General features: G+C 42.9%; 1 protein-coding gene across 1 annotated transcript in view; it reads left to right on the forward strand.

The window, feature by feature from the left end:
- LOC120843146 (long-chain-fatty-acid--CoA ligase 5) overlaps positions 1-18,658 on the forward strand; it is a 31,102-nt gene extending 12,444 nt beyond the window's left edge. Inside the window, exons 8-21 of the mRNA XM_040214378.2 lie at positions 1,305-1,356; positions 2,500-2,573; positions 2,908-2,982; positions 4,532-4,666; positions 7,218-7,300; positions 8,432-8,582; positions 9,086-9,155; positions 10,245-10,333; positions 10,996-11,112; positions 13,408-13,461; positions 13,529-13,618; positions 15,151-15,258; positions 15,366-15,437; positions 17,641-18,658. Of these exons, the coding sequence (XP_040070312.1) occupies positions 1,305-1,356; positions 2,500-2,573; positions 2,908-2,982; positions 4,532-4,666; positions 7,218-7,300; positions 8,432-8,582; positions 9,086-9,155; positions 10,245-10,333; positions 10,996-11,112; positions 13,408-13,461; positions 13,529-13,618; positions 15,151-15,258; positions 15,366-15,437; positions 17,641-17,802 (1,332 nt within the window). The 3' untranslated portion in view covers positions 17,803-18,658. The remainder of the gene's footprint in view (positions 1-1,304; positions 1,357-2,499; positions 2,574-2,907; positions 2,983-4,531; positions 4,667-7,217; positions 7,301-8,431; positions 8,583-9,085; positions 9,156-10,244; positions 10,334-10,995; positions 11,113-13,407; positions 13,462-13,528; positions 13,619-15,150; positions 15,259-15,365; positions 15,438-17,640) is intronic.
- Positions 18,659-19,551: the final 893 nt, after the last annotated feature.

Here is a 19,551-nt window from a genome sequence, read left to right on the forward strand (position 1 = left end):
TCGGAGGGTGTTTTTCAGAGTTTATTTTTCGCTGGAAACTCGGGGTTTATCTGAGTATTTTTGGTTAGATTCCCAATTCTCTGAAATTCAGTTTAATTTGACTCTGTTCCTATTTTTTTTTTTTTTTTCAAAATAAAAATATACAATGTTTTGACAAAAACATACACTAAATTCATAAAAATATCACTGATATTGAACGATATTTCTGCAAGTGCATTTGGTACTGGCATCTTTGCTACTAGCGGTATTAAGTGTCCTACGACAAATATTGAGAACAAGCGTTACTTCAATGAACGTCAGTACTTTAAAAATAACTTCAGCTACCATCCCCATCCTATGAAATCTGCAGGTTCACATGTTTCAATGTTAAAAGAATACAACCCGTCCTCCCTTTAAGAAGCCCAAATAGTATGGTCCAAACCGTAACCGGTGCAATAGCTTTTGTCGTGATCCAGAAGTACATTGGCCCATTGTACTGGATGAACCTTAACGAGATAAATAGGAAGCTCCATTTTCCCAGTAATCCAAGATAAAAAAAAATGAAAGCTGTTTACAAATCCCTGTCACGCCGAATTGGAGCGCAGCTCTTGAGGAGGAGTAGGGAAGGGTACTGAGGGGGGTCACGTCACCTGCGGGTAGTCACGTGACCTCGGGGGGGGGGGGGGGGGGGGTGTCACCTGACCCCCCCCCCGGTTACGCCGACGCCGCTCAGGCTGGAAACGGGCCCCTAAGAGCTGCGCTCTAAAAAGAATAATAATAATTTAATTGGCCTTTTTTCAGGACTACCCTGTCCTGAAAAATATAATCCTTTCTGTTTTTTTGTTTTTTTCCACCGTGATCTCGTGGAGCCTTCCAGGTATATCCAAATTGTCGAAACATTTACCGGCGAGTGTTTTTATGAGTTTATTGGATTTATCCGAAAACACGTAATCCTATGTATAACCCATTAATTTCTCACTTCCTTAGAACTTTTCCCCCAGTTTCTAACCTTTTCTTTGTGATTGTAATGCCCTCACCGTCTGTTCTTTCAGTCTTGTTTGCAGACCCCTTGTTTTTATTTGATGTGAGCAAACGGTGTGGAAGCCTTTGGCAGTAAATAATTTGGATAATTTCAACTAATGGCAGTTTGTAGGGACATCTGCTATGTCAACATCTGGTGTCAGTGAAATGTTGAGACTAGTACTGTACTCTCTGTAAAGTTGATGATCAGTATATTTCCCTAGCTAGGCGCACATGTTTATTCTACCACCACAATTAACTTATAACTCGTTCAATTTCCTTCCCTTATTTTTTTTTCATGACAGCCTCCGAAGCCAGAGATGCTGTACGCAATCGTCTACACGAGCGGAACAACAGGTCAGACATTAAAGCATAACAATAATAACCGAGTTTGAAGGTGCGTTGGAGCTGTTTGTGACCGCTTACGATGATGGATGGACAGATACAGCTGCTCTTTTACTAATTGTGCAGTGGCTTGCACCACCTAGTCAAATAAAAGCTTTCGCAGCAAAATTCAGTTTCTCTAATTTTAACGGCTATGGCACGTTTTCACGACAGGCTACCAATGTCTAGTTGGGATGTGTTAGCTGAAGCAAATATTTCAAAAGTTAATTAGTGTATTTTAGGCCCTTAATTTTTTAATAATCGCTCTACACTGCCTGCTTGACGTCCGCCACGGCAGGCAGCGCTTTTCTAAAAGATTAATTTCCTTATTTCGAGTTCCCTTTTTTATATAATTATTTTTCCCACTTCAAAAAAACTTTCTGTATGAGTACATATAAATGAAATGAGTACTGTGAAAGTTTCCTGTGTCCTCATGCTTTAAGGTTCTGGACAGGTTTTCGTGTCCAATTAATTTCATTTCATTTATATTGATAGATATAAATAAAATAAAATGAATACTGTGAAAGTTTCTTGTGTCCTTATGCTTTAAAGGGAAGCTACGGAGCTTTTTGAAAAAAATGAGTTAGAAGTGAATTCTAGTATACTTTTACCTCGTGAACCCAAATACCAAAACCATTTGCCGCGCAAGTATTGTTAAACGCGAGAAAAACGCGAAAGATAGTCGCTGTACGTGACGTCATCGACGGATCTTTTGGCTTGCCAATGCTAGGGAGGCGGGGCTTCAGCCCTGTTTTCAAATTGCTCTTATGGCTCTCCGGCGCGTCGCATTGAAATATAATTGTGATATCTGTTATTCTAAAGGCCAAATGAACACAATTCAAGCGTTTTTTCTCAAATGTAGAAGTGCCCCATCTTCCCTTTAAGGTTTTGAACAGGTATTCACAACTTTGATACTTGTCTTTCCGACTGTTTGTTTCTTGACATATCCTAAAATTTAAATTTGTATGATTAAAAAAAACATTCTTTCCAGTACTAACTTGAACTTTAGTTGTCAATTAGCTTGCCAATGGATGATTATGATAAGTTGTTCATTTATGACGTTAACGTGTTTGCTGCCATTGAGTGATTGGTTAATGAACTGGTGATCCGTTCTAGGCATGCCAAAGGGAGTACCCCTCACCCACCAAGGTCTCATCACCACGGCCCATGCTGTGAATCACCAAGCTGGGGTGAGGCATTGGTAGTTTTATTATCCACTCCGCTCTGGTGACCCTGATCGCTTTGAAGCAAAGATTATACTTTATGTTGTTGGCATCTTAGCTGCTCTGCACATTTCACCGCATTATTTTTTATATAACTTCTAGACTTTGTGTTGACTTTAGAAACTTATACAGACTGTCCTAATTGACATATACCGACCCTTAAAAAAACAAAATGTAGCACTTCATGCAAATAGTGGACCTCCCTTTCTATATCTTTCTTTGCCCCTGACAGTTTCTTTATACAAGTATGTCATTCGGTGAGAACCTCCATCTGATAACGTGCACATGACTTTGATTTCAGCCAATGAAACCAAAGCCGAATCACATCTGCTTCTCGTTTTTGCCGACGGGACACATCTACGAACATATTTACCAGGTGCGTCCACTTTTACCCTCCGCAATTGCAGTGTGTGGCCCTTGGGACCTTCTTCCTTGAGTATCACTCATAATGTGAGCTGCTTTTGACATTAGGCCCCAACATGTATTGCTCTCTCATCTTTTCCCTCAAGAGCTTTGACTCGGGATTAAGTCGAGTGTGCAGCCTTTGTGGTAGTGCCGACGCCGGGACTGAGAAGCGAGTTGTTGAAATATTGAAAATTGGACTGGTGCTTGCGTTGCATGGCTGGCAGACCACCCAGCCAGCAAACACATGAAAGATATGCAGCAAAAAAGCAGTTGTAAGAAAGAAAAAAAAAAAAAAAAAAGCAGCAAACTAAAAGAAAAAAGGTGGAGGATGGCAAAAGCAAGGGGAAGGGCACCCATACATGCACGTAGGGAGTGCAAATAGGGTTTGCTGTTGGAACAGTAGCCCTGCTCCTTTTTCCCACTTTCCCCTAACACTGCTGATGCTGCACGACTCCCCAGCCCCAAAATAAAATTAGCAAAAAAAAAAAAAGGCTTCAGCAAGTTGAGTGTATTGTTGTGCAATCGCACTTTGAACGCCTTATCTTCGTTTATCTTTTCTTTTGTCGTTATTTCTTTGCCCATATTTTTTTTTTCTTTTCATTTTTGGCTGTTTGAATTTATTGAGGTTTCTTTTTTGTTGCTTCCTTAATTTTTTCTATGGATCGAGAGCATTCTTTTGTATGTCTTGCTTTTCCGTTTTTCTTTTACAGCGGAGCTGTTAAGGGCTAGTTTCCCCAGGATCGTGTCCAGTAGCAAACAAATGTTTTCACAACACTCTGGTTGCTGCCGTTGCTCATAGATGGCCCTAGCTGTCCAGAGTGTTGCGTTTGCCGGTTGTCTGCTTGCCGCCGTCGCTCATAGATCGCGGCAACCTTTCGAGCCTCGGCAACCAGACAAATGGTTGCTGCCGTCGCTCATAGATGGCAGCAGCATTTCTTTGGAGGAAGAAGAGCGGGAGCGTAAAGAGCAGCGATGTGCGTAGCGGCGCGAATGGTTCTGTAACCGCCGCGAGGCCGCTATCGCCTAAAGTTCCACTGTGTCGTGCGCTTCAGATACCTTTGCGAAAGATGAATGGATCGCTCGCCTGGAAAGCCAGCGCCGAAAACAGAAGCTACAGCTCCGCTGCTCTTCCTTTTTCACCAAAATGGAAAGGCTGAAAGTTTTTTTTATTACTATTTTCGTGTTTTGTCGCTTACGCTGTGTGGAGGTCCTAGCCAGGTGCACATGTAAGCGCTGCGGTGTTTGCGTTTCCGCCAATTAGGCTCAACTGTATTTAGCAGCTCTTGGATGCTCTATTTGGCAAGCTCCCGTTTGTCGCAATCTTCGGTATCAGCAGAGACGCCAGGAAATTTCAACTCGAGCTTAATTTAACATATTTTTGTATATCAAATTATTTATATATCAAACTATTTTATAATGCCCTTTGAACTCAATATATCTGGGTTCGACTGTATACCTTGTGAAGCGAGGGAGGCACTTCGTTTGTTACTCGAGGATAAAGTGAAGGCTACCTGTTTCAGGTGACCCTCCTCCTGTGCGGCGCCACTCTGGGGTTCTACAGGGGCGACGTGAAGGCGCTTCTTCAGGACATGCAAGAGGTGAAGCCCACCAACCTCCCCATGGTGCCCAGGCTGCTGAACCGTGTCTACTACAAGGTGGGCTCTTTGGGGGCTTGAGAGAGGCCCCATTGTTGGCTATGGTCGTACCTCGTTGATACGGAACACTTTATCACGGATTATAGACAACGTTTTCGGAGAAGTAATTGGAAATACTCGCGTTTTTGTCCCGTTATTACAGACGTTTTGTTAGGGAAACATAGGTGTTAATCCGAAGCTTTATTTTTCCAGACCTAAGCCGGAAGCGTCTCCTAGACGAAAAGCCACTAAAAGAAGCTTGACAGGGTTTGGAATCCTGTTGCATGGGCAGCAGCTTAAAGAAACAATAACTTTAGTCTTACGTTATACATCATTAAATGACAAAATATATGAAAAAAAATCCGTGAAAGGAAGGCTGTAGCAAAGGGATAGTAAAAGAAGTGGAAAGATTGTTAGAACTAAAAAAGACGAGTCATCGCTGTACTTTGAGCCGTCGGGACAGAGCAAATGTGTAGTTGTCGCGATTCATCTGGCACTACTGTTTTTACGTTGCAAGATCTTTGTAGCTGTGCCTGAGGATTGAGTGAATTCATTTCTTAGTTGGTTGTACTTTCGCGGAGTGGAGTTTTAGATGTACTGTCGAGACCGGTTATAATGAAGTCAACGGGAATCTGAAATCACTTCGCTATATCTGTTTCTTCATTATGTCTAGACTCCATAAAAAAAGTAGCACACAAAAAATAAAAAAGGATAGCATGGCCGTTAGGGTATATGCTTATTGTGTGTGCAGAAAGCGGTCAAGGCTTTCCTGCACGCGCTCTTTGTTATATTGGAGCCAGTTTTCGCCAACTGAGAGAAGCTCCGATAGAAAGAAGATAATGCGAACTACGTATGGACCGTGTAGACAGCCGTGACGGCAAACAACATTTTTTATGTTTATGCTCACTTCGTCAAGGATGGCATGCTTTTGTTTCAAGGAGATTGCCTTCGTTTGCCCCGTCGAGGTGCCGGGACTCTCTATTGTTGAGGGGCGATGAGTCGCCAAATCGGTGCTTGAGCAAAGCTAGACTTTCGCGCAGAGAGCAACCACACCGACTAGCAATGTCGACACAGAACACGAAGCAAACAAAGAAGCGCGCAAGGCACCGAGTTTGTGCACAAGTTTGTGTTCAGTCGCTGTAGAGAGCCTAGATTTAAGATAGGGTGCAACTTCTCCATTGGGATCACATGGTTTGTGGTCCACGTTTGCACAACGAGCTGTAGACTGCAAGAAGTCAAAAGTGTTCACCGTCTGCAAAGGTGTCCACCTCTCCGCCCGGTTTCCTCTCCACGCTGGCCACGAGACAACCAAATGCTGCTCCAATCTGCCCAGGACATTGCAAATGCTCCCAATGGGTGGAGTCGCTCCCTCGCTTAAATCCAGGCTCTCTTTGTCATAGGGACGTTTGTCGCTAGCGCTCCGAACGTCCATATCGGCACACCACGACGGTTTCTCCGCGTGCGATGCGGACAAGCCGCTTCCCAGATAAGAAGCGGGGAGCAGACGACGATGCAGCGGCTGCCACCGGCGGCCTTTGCAGCATGTCTGCGGCCCATTCTAGATGGCCGCTCGGCCGCGGTAGCAAAGTGCGGCGGCCTGTTGCTTAGCAAACTTTCCGAATTTTATTATTTTTAAAATTATCACAAATTTTCTGTCGGCGATATCCACGGGAGCCATTCAATTTCCTTTGCTAAAAACAGACACAAATACATTGAAGAATTGCAAACGGGAAATCATGATCACTTCGCTATAGCCGGTTAAGGATTACAAGCTTTTTGATTTTGGGGAGTGACTGTCCCTGTTTATTGATAGCTGAGGAACACCTCCCGGTGTCGGTGTCCTTGCAGCAATGCGGTACAGAAATAATAATGGCTATATTAGTGAGTGTTTGGCACGTAGTTATGCATCAACGGATGGCTCGGCTAAAATAAAGCTGAAACGGGAAAGGACGCTCCACTTTAGGAAATTTGGGAGCTTGGGGAACTGCTGATTGTACTCTGGGGAACCCCCCTGATTTCTAGGAGCCCAGTTTGTCGCAACCCATTGTATTTGCATGTACATAACTGCTTTATTCGTGTTTTAAGTCATTCTTTTTTGTTTTTTACATCTTTTTTTTTTTTTTTTCATTTTAGTCACAAACTTGCTTTAATCTGATCAAGCAAAGTTGTGACGAGCTTGCACTGGTTTAGGCATTTGATGTACACTCCACGACACTGTTCGTGCAAACAGGACTTCGATGCTCTTTCGCATTTTACTTTGAAAAGCCATAAAAATTTACCACTTAGGTTAGTGTATCCGAACTGTGCACTTTCCGCCACCATAGTAGTTTTGATACAGTCCTTCAATACTGAGCGAGAAACAAAGAAAGCCAGCAATGGCTTGTTTGCGCTAACACTGTCACGCAGTGTACAGATACAGTAAAGATTTGTCTTTACGTAACTTTGCTATTCAAAGGTTGCTCTGTATTACAGGGGCATTATTACGTGCACTGTGGTCATCAAAAAATGGTTGCAAACCGATGGCTGCATTCAACATACTTCTTTTCACGAATTTTAAATGGTTTGTGTCTAGGTTCATTCTGAAGTTCAGAAGAACCCGCTCAAGAACTTTGTGTTCAAGCTAGCCGTGAAGCAGAAGCGCAAACTCCTCAAGAAGTGAGTGAAACCTCACTGGAATTGCTTCCTCCATCCCTCTTGCTACTGTGTTGTTTTTGTGCTTCACTAGTCAATTGAATGTTGCTTTAACAATGCAGCTTACCAGATCATTTGGTCTGGCATTTCTTTATTTCACAGTCATCCAAAAAGTAATCGAGGCACACCTATTGTGCCTTGCAAACAATTTTAAATTCTTCTTGTATTCACGCGGAACATAAACATAATTAGTCTGCCACACAAAATTTTTCCAGGCTCACAAAGCACTGCATTTTAGAAGACCAGTAGCTGAATTTCAACTCACCTTCAGCGAAACATTTGTTATTCAGAATATGGTATTAGTACTTTGCCTTAAGTGAATGGGTGCCCGATTATAACAACTGCTTCCCCCATATCCCACCTTCACCTACTTACGTCACAGACACTTCTGTAGAAACAGTCAAATTTTATGAGAGGCCTTCTTTACCCAGCGTTAGCCGACTTGTAATAAACCGCTGTTGTAATGAAGGTGTGCAGCGAAAGAAGTTACTTGTTATTGGTGTGCTCTGCTGTTTACACAGTTAACAAACCAGAGTGAAGTTATGATGTCCAGGCTTCATCAAGTTGGTGTTTTTTGAGGGACATAGACCAGTCAAAAGCATTTCTTTTCTTTGTGATTTAAAGGTGAGCGTATCACAAGAAACAGAAGGCCCTGAGAATGTTTTAAAGATGTAACCAGACATTTATGTAGTGTGAGACAATTAAAAATAAGAGTCCCAACCCTCTTTCTAGTATGCAAAAGTTGCTGATATCAAAGTGCTCATCAAAGGTTATCAATATAATTTTCTATACTGAGGGTGTATCAGCTTCCTATTTCTTCTTCTAAAGCAAATATCTTGTTACTTTTATTTAAATTTGGATGTCTTTTCTTCTTATGACATCTACTTTACTCTTCAAGGGCAAAGATAAGATTTTCTGCTGTTGATTCCCCTAAACGTAAAGTTGGTCGGAAAAAAATTGGTTAGTTTTCGTACGAGGTGTTTATTCAAGGTGCTGTTGCTTATTATAGCTTACACTCGTCTAAGTGTACAAATACCTTGCACTCGCAATTGGTAAATTGGGCCCTTGCATGCTGAATGGCGAGTGAATTTTCAGGGGCATCACAACCACTGACACCATCTGGGACAAGCTTGTGTTCAAGAAAATTCGTGACCAGCTGGGTGGAAACATCCGCTACTGTGTCACGACATCTGCTCCTGCAGCAGCGGAAGTTCTCAATTTCTTCCGGATTGTGTTTGGGTGCCTCGTAAGTGGTCCGCTCACCTTCTTTGCTCAACAACCTTCGCTCATTTCTACCTCCATTGTGAGGCTCTTAAATACTCCCACTTGGGTTTATATTTAAATGCTGCATGAACTAGGTAGCTGGAGTGTTGAAAGTGAGCTGCCAACATAGCACGAGTCTTGCCAGTATTTGGGGAGCTTGACTTATATCTGGAGTAACAAAACAAGAATTGCAGGAATCCCGCAAAGTGCAGCTCTATTCTAAAAGGATGCTGTTTGTGGAGCTTATTCAGCACCATCTATGATGGTTGTGGTAAAGAACCAATGTCAGATGACAACTGCTGCGTACAAATCGGCTCCAATAGCAGCCTTCTATGTCGGGTAGCACCGTCTATGTGTACTTCCTCGAAATTTATGAAGCATTCAAACCAGAAATGTAGAAAGACCAAAAATTACAGTTTGCATCGCAGTTAGAAAACAGTCTGGAGATTCAGTGATAAAATCGTGACACCTTTTGTCTCGTCCTAGATTGTGGAAGTCTACGGAAGCACGGAAGTAAGCGTGGTGACCAGCACATTGCCGTACGACTTTGACGGTGGTGAGTATTTTTCATTGGGCTCCACAAAGAATGGCAGCAGACATTATTTCGAAGGTCGTTGCCGGCCCACATCTCAAAGCAGTTTACAAAAAAAAATATTGATGAAAGGGCAGGTGAGCTCGTGTATATAGAACATGACAGTAAACCCTAGGACTAGGGTGGAAAAAAAAAATGAATAACTATAAGATAGAGTATCTCTCTCTGTCTGCACACTACTTCACCCCAGTCTCGAGGCTTACCCCTACGTTCACAGCAGTTGTTTTCAAATTGTCTCCTTAAAACTTTTAATGCCATCAGCAGTGTTATACAGGGGAAACGTAAAATTGTGAGGAAAGTTTAATGGTCCTGGGAAAAGAGAATTCAATCTGAAGGAAGTCAGCAGCATCTGCGAAGATGTGTTACTTTTTGTGCAAGCCTTCTTTGTCTTCCTTGCAAAGCAAGCTTTCCCCCTGGTTTTGGATGTGTTGCTCCGTTATCTCGCATACTCTCTGCTGTCTCCCATCTTACGAGGGTACACTCCCAAAGAAACGTCCTAAAAAGGATGTCCTGTGCAATTGTTCAGGAAACCGAGAGGTTATGATTAACTGCAGACTTTCCCGCTAAATCTTTGAAAGTGCCATCAGAAAAATTTAAATGGTTGGATATTGAAGATGCGTTGCAAGTGGAATAGCACACACACTTTAATAGTCATATTAGTAGTTGCACAGCCATACTACTTGAGCTTTGGATGCTGCTTCTTAAAGGCACCGCAAAACTGCTGCAAAGGCTTGGTGGCTTGGCATGTTGAAACGCCATGGCTTTACAAGTATGTCGAGGGAAATCTTGTGCTGCAGACAGATATCGTAAGTCAAATTACGACTCCAACTGGTGTCGAAAAGAACGGGCATTTCATTGTTCTACCGCGGCTCTGGCCAGAAAAGCACGCTGATAATGGAGACGTAGAATGCAGCTTGACGCATCATATGCCAAGTGGACGTGTCCTTCTCATTGTGTACTTGTTTTTGCAAAAAAAGGTTTGATGCTTTGACTGCACTTTGCTTGAATCCGGCGGGAGCACAATCAGCTCGGATTTGGTTCTCTTCGATCCAGATCATGTGGGTTGCCTGTTCGACGGCGTGGAGCTGAAGCTCATAGACGTTCCCGAGATGAACTACTTTGCAAAGGATGACCGGGGAGAGGTTGGTTCGTTTGCCGCATTTTCGTTTTGTGTGGGTGACGTTTCACGTTGCCTTAAAGCTTGTGTCTTCTTTAAAGGCCTCGAAGGGACCAGGTGAATCCTAGATCATATTATTATGCGAGCTCCTGTGTGACACAAGGAGGATATTTAATTTTATTGCTGTTTAAAGTTGGTATCAGAAGCGTGAATAAGGGAAGAGAAGGGTAAGTTGCTAAGGTACACGAGCCAGAGCATGCGCAACTGGGGCAAGAAAACAAGTGACATGCTTTTTATGATGTTAGTGTTTTTCGGTAAAGTGACCTTGGAACCATTTTAATTAAGACACCGCAGTCAAAAACGGTTGGGTAGCTCATAACACATGAAAAAGAGCTATTTCGTTACAGAAATTGCTCTTTTTTTTATGCCACGAAGAAAAAAACAAGGAAAAAGAGCCGACGTATTTCGGGGAAACGGGGAACGAAATCCCACCGAGGAGCAGTCACATGGTGCCTTTCTATTAAGCAAGAGATGTATGATGTAACAGCGCCAGTTGTGCAAACCTTGTGTGCTTTGTTGAGCGTCATTTTGCATTCTTCAAGACTCATACCAACAAGCCCAGCTTAACGTCTTGACGCGAGACTCCTAACGGAGGCGGTCGCGGCGAACGTGCCAAATCCTTTCCAGATCTGCGTCCGGAGTCCCATGACCTTCAAGGGCTACTACAAGAACCCCGAGGCCACGGCTGCCGCGATCACGCCCGACGGCTGGGTACTCACCGGCGACATCGGCACGTGGACCTCGGTGGGTCAATCCTGTTAACTACAAAGGCAATAACAACCTTTGTTTGCAAAAGTTTGAGGTACTGTGAGTGGCTCGCAAGGCCCATCTTCACGCGACACGGTCGTTTTTACGTCCACACCCTATAGTTCTGGGCTCGCCACAGCACAACCAACTTCTATGGATTGGTACATTTGACGCGCTGAAGACTTGGTCGTCGGTTCGGACAAACTTCGCAACTCTGAGTGAGCGCGGATGGACCGAATGACATTTATCCACGCGCTTTGGCGCAAAGCTGTATCAAACGTCTCGTCCAGTTCAGGTGCCCACAATCCGACGGAAGCCCATTGCGCACAAGGCATCGTGTAACCGAGACTTTGGTTGCACGTCGAGAGATCCCCGGGTGGTTGACGTTAATTCTCGGTCCTCCGCTGGGGCGTGCAAGATGCCCCTTGATTGGTTTGACGTGTAAAACCCTCAAATTTGACTTCCGCTGCTCTCATTCGCTGTGGGTGCACACCACGGTGCTGTCCCTTGGCTCTCACGGAAAGCGTTCTGCCGTTGTGGCGAGGTCTGGCGAAGATGCATGCACTTCCCGCCCGCGTCACTTGACGCGGGCAGGAAGTGCAGAAGAATTTCAGATGGAGCAGGATCGAACCTACGACCTTTTGGTTGCGAGCTGGACACACTATCGACTAGGCCACGCAGACACACTTGCATGGCTTGGGAATAAGCGGGGGTTTATATTTTCAAAGGCGAAGCTTAAACGTCCTGCTGTAATTTTCTAACGCTGTGACACGTACGGCGGCGATGACGCATTTGAAAGTCTCTACCTGAATGCAACACCGTGCGTATACAGCGGGAGGTCTTGCTGTTTGTTATATCTTCGTCCGTGTCGTTCTGTGTTTGTCCCTTGTCCGTATCCCGTCTCGGGTTTACAACTATGCTCTATAAGCACTACATTTTCAAGGTACAGTAGACTCTCATTAATTCAAACTCCAGGAAGCCATAAATTTTGTTTGAATTATCAGAAATTCATCTTAATATGATGCAAGACAAAATTGTGATTTGCCATATGAATTGCTACACATACAAAGCAGATATTTGATGATTTCCTCTATATAGGCCTACTGATCATAAGCAGGTATACCACACACGAGACATTTGTGAAATGTAGGACATCAGTTTATTTATCCTTCAAAAATGTCCTTTATTGTGGACAGTTTAGGCAAGCACATGAAAACTCGACACAAAATTGGTTTGTTCATCGGGTCATGAATTTGTCTAATGTGAACTATTAAGCAGGGAACACACGAGCGATGAAAACGGGCGTCATGCAGCAGTTTTCATAGCAGCTTGCGCAGACTCTGTGACAAGGACCTATGCCATGCCGCCACGTCTGCACAAGTTGGTATAGAAATTTCGGCATGGTGCCCGGTTTTATAGCTCGCAGGTGCCCTGCTTGAGCCCCGTTGAGTGCACTTCTCACCGAGCACCGGTGCACTGCAGAGAAGTAACACCCACGGAAGCAAGCTCCGCGGGTGTTGTCTGTCTGGTGCATTGGGGCCGCGAGAACAAAAAGCATGAATTACGTGAAAACGCCAGTCGAATTAGGCGGTTTATGAAGGCATTAAAAACATAGTGGGACAACTAAAATTTTGGAATTTGTTTGAATTAACCAAAAGTATGAAATACCAGAGTTGGAATTATTGTCGAAAAGGGTCTATATTAAGAAAATCGTGTGCATTGACCCTTTCTTTGTACGATTCTTAGGGATATGAAACGCGACCGGTGGGGAACATCTTTTTGGAAAAAAATAATCTCAACCTTCAAAGGGTTAATGTATTTTTGTTGTTCTTAATGGGAGGGGCATGCAATGCACTGGCTTCTTGCTGGATGTGTACACTCTGTGTACCACAGAAAAGTTGCTCTAGTTTTCCTTTTTCAGTGCAGAATTGCATTCTTGATGAAGCTAGCTCCGATTTAATCTCTAAAGGTGAAACATGCTAAGGTCTAAGAGAGAGTTGTTTGGCTGCCAAACACCTGCACCCTAAGCCCTGCCACCACACAATGCAACTGTAAAAGTAAGGAAAAAAAAATGGTAAAGAAAATGACAAGGAAACGAGGCAGGAGAGAGGACTCTTAGACACTTCAAGAAGACTTTGCCAGCCGCGAAAGCTCCAAAAACAAAAAGAAAAAAAAATAATGGTACAAAAGGAGGACGCGGCAATGCTGGAGTTAGCATTAGCTGCATTCCTCACAAGGCGCAATTCTGCATCTAACAATTTATTCAAACTAAACCTTTTTTTTTTTTGGCAGAAAGGCACATTGAAAGTTATTGACCGGAAGAGGGACTTCTTCAAGCTGTCGCAGGTGAGTGCCAGGTGGAAAATCTGTGCACACCCAATGTCTTACATGTCCTGCTTGTTTTTGTCAACAGGGGGAGTTCATCTCACCCGAGCGAATTGAAAGCGTCTACAGCATGCTGGACTACATTGCTGCCATTTTGGTCGATGGCTGGTCCACTCAGGTATCTCTTTAAATAATGATAATAATAGTATATTATTTTGTTTTGTTATATGTGTTGTATCTACTTATAATTGGCTTATTTGTAAATTATGCACAATAAATGTCTAGATTGCAGTAGATTGCTAAGTCCGTAGTAACTTCTGATATGGTAGAGACGATGGAGATAATAAAAGTAAGTTGTGATATGACAACAAGAATTAAATACCACATGTACATAGACGTTAGCATAGTGAAGATGCTGATGTACTAGACACTGTGCTTGGTTCAGATGACTTCACCGTTAGGCAGTTGTACTGTAGTCGGCAACAATTTTAACCTGGCAAAATTAGTCATAATGTCAGTGTTTGCTCCATTTGTAACATTCATTCTGATGGTAGTGTTTAGTAGATGTATATCGCATTTTCTTTTCTTGATGTCTTGCGTCAATCACTGAAAGTTTTGTGCTTTACTTGAGTCTATCCACTTGCACTATAGTTAGCTTCCATGTGGCATCTTAAAGCACCTACACTCTCAAATTTTCTAAATTTCTTTTCTGTGTTTTGCCTCACAAGTTGAGTGAAGCACTGTTGAAGACACAAACATGAGGGCGCAGGTAGCTCTTCAAAATACTTTTCTTGCATGAGCACTCGTGCTAGCAAGACAATTCTTAGAGGGGCGGTGCAACGATTTTCAGACTTTGGCCAATTAACTGAGGAAATTAATCTGTGTCACCCATGGAACAAAGCACAAAAAGCCGTATTTTCTTTCAAGCACTAGTTTTTATGTAAAAAAATGAAGCAAATCGAAGGTCAAAGTGCCTCAACTCTCCACGTCGCCTTTCGAGTGACGCACTCTGGGGGATCACGTGATATTCCCTTGGGTTCTCACTTCAGAGACCCCAGCCGCTTCCTTCGCGATTATCGACTTTTAAAGGATTAGCATCGTCGAAGGTTGCGGCGAGCGATTGACACAAAAGGCGGTTTGCCACGGGGGTGACGGCGAGTGTAGCAGTGGAGGGGAACAGGTTTTGTTGACTTCCACATATCCCCCCAGAGGACGTCGCACGTCAGTTTTGTTAACGGCCACACGCGGCTGCAGGTGGGCAGATATTTCGTTTTCTTTTTTGCGATTATGCACCGGAATAGCAGTTTTTCAAGGCAAGGTGATGCGTTTTTGGTCACTTGTGCTTGGATAAACAGTATAAAAAATACAAATTGCCAATTCTTTCAACACTAAAATCGTTGCACTACCCCTTTAAAGCCAGCAACTTTTAAGAACCTAAACTCTGTTGTGACATCATCCGATTCCTCGGAATGACCTGCTGTGGCACGTTTCATGGTTACATTTTTTGACAGGATCTTGTAACCTGTGTGAAACTGTGTCGTAGGATTACTAAATATGGATATATTTTTTCTGCCCTGTCTAACCATTTGTTGCACTTTGTTACGATTGATTCTTGCTGTTCCACCTGCATTGCATTCAATGCACTAGCTATCCTAGCAAATTAATAAACTGTTTAAATGCCTTATTGGTGTTCTTTGACCATATCTCCAGGACTTCACCATTGCGATAGTGGTACCCCAAGAAGAGCCAATCAGGGAACTTGCAGCCTTGTGCAAAATCGACAAGAAGGCGAGCTTTGCAGACCTCTGCTCAAACAAGGTAACCTGGCTAAGCATTCTATTCTAGAGACTTCAAAATCGATGACGTGTGATGATACTGCCGTGCCTTACATGCTGGTGCACTTTTCTTGCAATCTTTTATGACAGGAAATACGTAAGGCACTGCTGGCTGAGATGCAAGCTCTGGGTAATGCAAATGGCCTGAACTCTTTACATCAGGTATGTAATGGATCAATCGGAGTTTGTACTGGAACATTTAGAAACGTGCGTTATCTGCCGCGCACGGATGTTACTCGTGCAACTGCCATTGATCTCGGAAGGGCTCCGACTTCCAACAAACATCTTTGTATCCTCTCGGACGTGATAGCATTGCGGTTTGATGTAGCCTTAAAAAAAGATTGAATGACAAAAGCCATTTCTCTTGGAGCAATCCGTGTTTATGTCTCGCTGGGCTCTCTTTTACTTGTTGTCAACCATGTGCCATGCTGCATGTGGCAAGTGAATAATCGGAAATCAAGGCCTAGTGCCGCACCTGTTCTGCAGATGCTAGGGCATTTAATTTAATATTGGATGACATCCCAATGCACTTCATGTTCGTTTGAGCAAATGTTGCTGACAAAATCACACCGAAGAGAGAGCCAATCGGATGCTGTGTAGGAAGCTGGTCTTCTAACCAAACATGGAACAAAAAAAAAAAAAAAAAGGTCTGCCCCCCTACATGAGAACTTCAAATGCATATTTCTGACATCTTTATATATATATATATATATTTATATATATATATCAGGGCGTCGAACCGAAAACCGGAACCGAACCGGTATTTTTCCCGGAACTGAACCCGAACCGTTATATTATTATTGCGATAAACCCGAACCGGAACTGAACCGGAAAAAAAATAACGGTTACCGGCTCATGTCAAAACGGTTCGGCCACGCGCTGTTGACAATGAATGTGCTATCAATGCCATTTGTTTTTTTAAGTGCCGTCAACTGACACACACCTCGCTTACATATTTTTCCTCTCCACTCAGTCTTAGGAATATAAACGCTGCATCCATGAATCTTGACATAGGAACCAGTATTGCGCTGGTCGCGGCTTGCACGGAAGAAAAAAAATTGGAAGGCTGTGCAAAAAAAAAATAGCGTCACGGGATTTCATTTTTCTACAATCTCGTAAATCCTAAATGCTGCTGTGTGCTCATTTCATAACACGTTTCTAGAACGCGCGAGTTCTTGAAGCTTGCTTCCATCGGAATGAGAAAAGAAAAGGCTGTGGAGTTTGATAATAATGCATCCGGTTTCTTATAGGCACTTAGAAGCTAACATATTTGTGAGACAGCGAACTCTTCTATTTTAATATTTATCCTATTACGTTCTTCTGGCGTTGCGTTCGGTGAAGTGTTTTTCATATTCCGTATCTTGTTTAATGAAAACTTCTTTAAGGGTCTAATTTGAGTTACCGAAGGCTAGTTCAAATAAAGAAAGTTGTAATTTCTCCCCACTGTTCCTTCAATTGCTTACACGCCGAGGTGGCGGGATAGTTAGCGAGTTCTACTTGTAAGCGGATTTTACAGCTACTGCGTCGGATCCAATTAGATGAAGTCCGAATGTGTAAACGTCGGTGAGGTAACCTTTGAGTACACAAAGAACCATTCCTGGTAGAAATCCCTGAGCCTTACACTACGATGTATCCCGTTTCGTATGTGCTGATTTCAGATGTTTTATTTGTAATTTATTTTGATGTTTCAATTTGTCATTTATAATTTCCGAACCGGTTCACGAACCGGTTCAGCGCCACGAACCGGTTCGCGGATCGAATTAATTGAACCGGAACAAAATTAATTTACCTGAACCGTAACCAAACCCATATTTTTTTCGGTTCGACACACTGATATATATATATATATTTCTATATTAGTATGACTCATGCATCATATTTCAGTTCAAGAAAAAAAAACTTTTTGTGGTGTGTTGGCTTAACGACTTAGATAATGTTGTTACGTTTCAATACTGATATGTCCCTGAATATGTGAATACAGTGCAACCCACTTATAACAATAATGAGAAGACCCAAAATTTTAATGTTAACCGATTATCACTTTACCTGGACTAGAGACTGAGCGTTTCTAATCTGGAAACTGATTGTTATCAGCTATACATTGTTATATGTGTTATCATTATAAGTGGATTGCACTGTAGTACTAGTTGAGCTCACTCTAGAAATTCATTGATGATAATGGTTGTAAACCGGAATGCAAAAGTTCACTGGTAACAGTCTTTGTTGGTACGACCAGTACTTGGTGTAAGTGCTCAAACTTCCGAGATTGCGACAGTCGTTGCAAAGAGTGAAGTGCTCTGCGAAGACGACTTACCTGCGTTTGGCCATGGCTTCCACATATGAACTTGGCCGACATGGTTTGCAGGTACAAAACCTCCACCTCCACCCCGAGACGAACCTGCTCGAAAGCGGACTTGTCACCAGCACGCTCAAACTGAAGCGCAACTGCGCAAGAGAGTTGTTCAAAGAGGTCATCAGGGATTTGTACGACGAGGGACCACTGCTGGGCAGCTCTCGCAATTTATAGCGCAGTTTTTAAGTGGGCAACTTTGTGAAGGAGCTTTTATCACCTCAAGAACAAGCTATTTTTACCCACCTTTACGCGACACTTCTATTCCAACGTATTTTTACGAAATATGGGGCAAACACTGTTGTCGTTCGCGCCGTTGCGACATATTTTTACGAAATATGGGGTAAACACTGTTGTTCGCGTCGTTGCGGCACGTCAGTGCTGCTATGTCTGCTGAATTTGACTGCATCTGCAGTTCTTTTGAAAAACATTTTTAAAAGAGATTAAGACTTTTCCTTTTCCTAACGTAATGTGAAAGTGGTGCTATGCATGCAATATACTCACTTTATTATGCCCAAATATTTTCTTTTTTAATACGTTGAGCCTCGCATGTTGATTTTTTACGACGTCGTGGCATGCGCGAAACTTTGCACACAGGGTCTGCTTAGTTTCGGGCGATTGCAATGTCTGGCAGCGAAACCGGTTTGGCGTTCTGTGATTTGTACAAATGAAAGGGATGAAGTGCGTCGTGGCAATAAATATATTTTGTCATAGGGTACAGTCTTGGTTGTGGCTGAGCTATAGATTATTATTGGGCTGTCGAACTTGTTGAATGGAGCAAATCACCCGGAGTCGTTTTGGGGTGTCATGCTTCTTGATGGACAAAGCTGGTGCGAGTTGTAATGCTCAGCAAAGAATTGGTTGCAGACACGCTCAGTGCCAAGCATTTGTGCCGTTCAAAGAGCATCTCAAGATTGCTCCAACCTCCGAACATTGGGATATAAAGCAAACTTTGGCCATTGAGATGGTCAATACAATTGTTTTGATAGCCTGTTGTAATTTTACCGAACAAATAAAAAAAAAGAAACGTAACCATGTTTGTCTTAGTTGTTAGCCCTTTTTCGTGAAGTGTGACCTACATGTACAGGGTGGTTTTTTTTTTGTTTTGTTTTAAGCTGTACAGATTTGTTTAAAAAAAGCCATGAAAGTTACACTTGTGCGGTTTGTGCAGGTGAGTTATACAGCCAGGGGGACATTATGCATTATGTAAGTGGCTAATCTGCGATAAGTCGGCCAATTAATTAAAATTCATCAACTTTTTAAGTTGTGAAAATAAAGATATGGTTCCAATTAGAAACTTACTAAGCATTATCGAAAACCACTAAATCAACTCTTTCTAGAATGGCAAAAGCATCAACACAGTTCAAACATGACGTTGGTGCTTTTGTGAGTTTTAGTGTGACAAGGTATTCAGAAGCATCAAGGTTTATTGATTGTGTTAATGCTCTGAATGAGCAGTTATTACCACACTAGTAGTTTCAATTAACACCTTCCAACTCTAAGATGAAACCAGAAAAACAGACTGGTAGCTTGTTGTGCACATTCGAATGTTGTATGCTAATTGTTGAATTTTCTTAAAAGTTTTGTAGCGTTTCTGGCTGGAAGGTTGGTTTTTCGAAGACTATCTAGTGTAGCTTGGGAGTTGTCAGATCGGTACACCTCAGGGGTACTTCAACGGGGCGTAGGAAATCCTGTTTATATTGTTCTTTTCGGCTAGTTGAGAAGGTGCGAACTTCTGCATACCTCTGTGAAGCGGCCCTGGTGGTTGCTAGAGTGCCGGCAATCAATCGCTGAACTTAACTCGTAAAAGGCGCCATTTTTCTCCTACGAACTGTTGCAGACGACGACGACAACTTCGTCCCGTGGGACAGTTAATACTTTTGCATTCAAATCATGCTGTGGTGCCTGTTTCAAGAACTCCAAGGG

This window comes from Ixodes scapularis, unplaced genomic scaffold (assembly GCF_016920785.2).
Source record: "Ixodes scapularis isolate PalLabHiFi unplaced genomic scaffold, ASM1692078v2 PGA_scaffold11__112_contigs__length_91849675, whole genome shotgun sequence".
Taxonomy (NCBI): Eukaryota; Metazoa; Arthropoda; class Arachnida; order Ixodida; family Ixodidae; genus Ixodes; species Ixodes scapularis.